The sequence below is a fragment of the Poecilia reticulata genome, linkage group LG21 (genome assembly GCF_000633615.1).
Source record: "Poecilia reticulata strain Guanapo linkage group LG21, Guppy_female_1.0+MT, whole genome shotgun sequence".
Taxonomy (NCBI): Eukaryota; Metazoa; Chordata; class Actinopteri; order Cyprinodontiformes; family Poeciliidae; genus Poecilia; species Poecilia reticulata.
This window is the reverse complement of record NC_024351.1, coordinates 497,781-501,645: the sequence shown is the minus strand read 5'-3', so window position 1 is coordinate 501,645 and position 3,865 is coordinate 497,781. Positions and strand designations below refer to the sequence as shown.

At 51.6% G+C, this 3,865-nt stretch overlaps 1 protein-coding gene across 1 annotated transcript; it reads left to right on the top strand.

Annotated features, from left to right (window-relative positions):
- Positions 1-44: 44 nt before the first annotated feature.
- Positions 45-1,799, top strand: insm1a (insulinoma-associated 1a). The gene has a single exon (XM_017302161.1). The coding sequence runs from the start codon at positions 183-185 to the stop codon at positions 1,356-1,358; it is 1,176 nt and encodes a 391-aa protein (XP_017157650.1). The 5' UTR covers positions 45-182; the 3' UTR covers positions 1,359-1,799.
- Positions 1,800-3,865: the final 2,066 nt, after the last annotated feature.

Below are 3,865 nucleotides of genomic sequence, written 5' to 3'. Positions count from 1 at the left end.
GGGGGCGCGGGGCGGCTCCTGATTGGTGGAGGCGCGGGCCGGCGCGGTGTCATCCTGTGGTCTTAAGCGGAGTGTTGTTGTGAGGAGACTGGATCAGAACCACGCGGCGGAYGTCTGGCTTTACGCGCGGCTCAGCGTGGATTTGTTTCGCCCCCCGCAGAGCCTCCCCGTCCGGACCGAACATGCCCAGAGGCTTCCTGGTGAAGCGGAACCGGAAGCCTGCCCCGGCGTCCTACCGGGTCCGCTCCGGGGAGGAGGACGCGCGGAAAGCCGCCGCCGCCGATGCGCCGCCGCCGCAGCGGTGTTTCTCCATCCCGAACCGCGCGCAGACCTGCGGGGCGGCGGCCGCTGCTCCGGAACCGGACCCCACCGCCAAGCCGGTGCAGTTCGGGAACCCGGAGACGGTGTACCGGGTTCTGTACAGCCCGACCCGGCCCATCATCCAGGACCATGAGGGCTCCCCGGAGCGACGCTGTAGCCTCGGATCCCCGGCCTCAGCGGAGTCCTTCCCCGCACTGGAGCTCCAGTTCGGCCCGGCGGACCTGAAGGCCAGCGCGGCGGCCGCCGGGGCGCCCCTTGCCGCGGGCGCCAAGCAGCCGACGGGCGACGCAGAGCGCAGGGGGAAAGGTGCCAGCTCCAAGAGGACCAAAGCCATCCGGAAGCTGCACTTTGAGGATGACGTCACCACGTCCCCGGTCCTGGGGCTCAAGATCAAAGAGGCTCCGGTGGAGCCGAGGCCGGCGGCGAGAGAGTGCCCCCCGCCGGGGGGGCTGGTGTGCCAGCTGTGCCGGGAAGCCTACCCGGACCCGCTCTCCCTGGCGCAGCACCGCTGCTCCAGGATCGTCCGGGTCGAGTACCGCTGCCCCGAGTGCGACAAGGTGTTCAGCTGCCCGGCCAACCTGGCCTCCCACCGCCGCTGGCACAAACCCAAGCCGCACGTCGAGCAGCCCGCCAAGGACAGCAGCGACCGGGACTCCTCCAGCCCCGGACCGTCCGAGTCCGGTTCCGAGGACGGGCTGTACGACTGCCCGCGGTGCGGGAAGCGCTTCAAGCGCCAAGCGTACCTGCGGAAGCACCTGGCGGCTCACCGCGGCCCGCGCAACCCCGCAGAGCTGCGGCCGCTCAACCTGAGCGCGGGCCCCAGCCACGCGTGTCCGGTGTGCGGGGAGCGCTTCAGCAGCAGCGGGGGCGGGGAGCGCCACCTGCGGCTGCTGCACTCCGCCCAGGTGTTCCCCTGCCAGCACTGCCCCGCCCTGCTGCACAGCTCGCCGGGACTCACCCGACACGTCAACAAGTGCCACCCGTCCGAGAGCCGCCAGGTGATCCTGCTGCAGGTGCCGCTGCGCCCCGCCTGCTGAGGCTCCGGTCCGGTCCGGTCCGGTCCGGTCCGGTGCGGACGGGACCACACCGGAAGTGATCCCAGAACATTTTCCCAGTTTGTCCTGGAAGTTTCTGCCTTGCTCAAGGGCTCTCAGTCAGAGAGTCGAGAAGATTTAGAACCTGTAGAATCTAAAGTGCTATTAGCTGTAGACCTAAGAGAGGTCCGGTCCGGTCCGGTCCGGTCCGGTCCGGTTCTGTTCCCGTCACTGAGTAGCTATAACAGATCCGTGGATCATAGAGTAGCCGCGCTGCCTGCTGGGAAACCGCCTTAAATCATATTATTTATTTATGACTGTATTTATTATCACTGTTAAGTTATTGCTGGTGCGTTCAAGTGTCTTTTACACGATCTGTGATGTTATGGCCCGCTTCTGCAATCATCATCTTCATCTTCATCATCATCACCATCTTCATCTTCATCATCTTCATCATCTTCATCATCTTCATCTTCTGGATGTTTCTCATTTCTGCTAAATGTCCAGAAAACAATAAAACAAAAACTGAATCTGATTTTCTGCTCTGTTGGATTTTCCTGTCACCAATAATCACCAATAATCAGGTTATTAATAATTAGCTCCGTTTTTCATCTTGATGATTTTTCTACTTTCATATTTGATCTTTTTGTTTTCAGCCGTTATTCTCAGATTTCCAGTCATTCAATAACTTAGATTGAAACTTTATCACAAAATGATTTTTATTTCTGAAGCTCCTCATTTCTAATGTATTGATTTTATTCAAAGGTTTTTAAATCAGAAAACCTTCTAATTTATGACTCAACTCATTTTTGCTCCAGTGAAAAGTATGAAGATGAAAATAGTTTAAGTGCATTTTCACCTGAAAATTAATTTTAAACGAATATTTTAATATTTTTATGCCATAGGAACATTAATAAAAATCACAATAATCATAAAAGTATATATTTAAAATAAACTTTTAGCTTCCAATAATACATTTGATGAGAAAAATAAAGTTTATCACGTTTTTAGATGAATCATGTCCGTTTTCTGATCAGAAAAGCCATAATCCTCTCTGGTCTGTGAGGTCAGAGGTCAACCTGTGTTTACTCCATGATGGAAAACATCAGCTGACCTTTCGTCCAGCGCTGGAAGCTGATTGGTTAGAACCACCTGTCAACAGGTATGGATCTGATTGGCTGAAGGAGAAAACAGCAGCTGATCGATGCCGCGTTATTTCCGGCCTCATCAATACCTCATTTCCTGTCAGAGACGATCGAAAGGTGACGACCTACGTTCATTTCCGGTTCCTCCGTTAGGGGGCGCTGCGTGCGCAGTTAGTCAGAAATTATATATTTATTTATGTCACAGCTTCAAGCTAAACATTAAGCTTCAGGCTGTCGTTAGCATTAGCATGCTAACACCAAAATTATCTAGTTCACCAACCAAATGTGACCAGCAGGTTTAGATCTTTATAAAAGTTAACAGATTTATCAGTGCACAATATTTTATTAATTTCTGTAAAACATTTTTTTAAAATCGAGGATCAGACCCACTTCCACCTGGAACAAATAAGGTAAACAGACAAGTTCAGTTATTCCAAAAAATAAAACATGCAAAAGAAACTAGTAAAACAAAAAGAAACAAATTAGTAACTTCAATACACAACAAATACAAACTGTAAAAGAAAACACTTCAAACAATGGAGCAAGTCGTTGTCATCCGGTTCCTAATGCCCTTCTATGGGGCCAGAGGAGTAACGCCCCGCCCACACCGCCGGCCCAACCAGCAACAGCTGAGAGCAAACAAACAAACAAACAAACAAACAAACAACGGGAAGACAGGACAGCAGAGCGTCCAACGCGCTGCAGCTCCAAACAATCAGGTGCCTGAAACAGAAAACCCTTTACTGTGGATCCAGATAACAGAAATCAAAAGCTAAATAGCAGGTAGCTTATCCAGGGGTGGAAACAGCCCAACCCGGGAGGAAGCGGGTCAGCAGGTGAGGACCAGACGGAAGCCGCACGCCACAGCAACACCCAGAGCAACGCCATCAGAGCAACAGATCGCAGACGAGTCGATCAAACCCACAAGCCGCCATGTAGCCGCTGACCGTAGCAACAGCGGGAGAAACAAAGACGCAGCGGCCTGCAGCCCCGCCCACCTATAAAGGCTTTTGCCCCGCCCACCAATCAACGGTGCGCTTCTTGCTGCACCCGGTTACTGTAACTTTGACTTTATTATTTGGAACCAACCTGGTTTCTTCAACTTTCCAGAACTTATAAAGTACTTTCAAAACTACAGTGTTACCTTCTCAAACTTACTGCTTATGTTTGGAAACTCAAATTTTAGTATTTTTTTGAATTAACCAGGTAAATGATGGAGATGTTGATACTTTTTATCATTTATTATATCTGCTGTTTGTCTGTTAATGAAACTTCCAGACGCTTTAGCAGCTGTTTACATAAATAGGTGAACTGTAACGTCCTGTTGGAGTTAGCTTGTTGGAGTTAGCTTGTTGGAGTTAGCTT

Bases quoted from the DNA above. Each gene is read 5' to 3' on its own strand.
- insm1a (XM_017302161.1), top strand. From the start codon at position 183: ATGCCCAGAGGCTTCCTGGTGAAGCGGAACCGGAAGCCTGCCCCGGCG.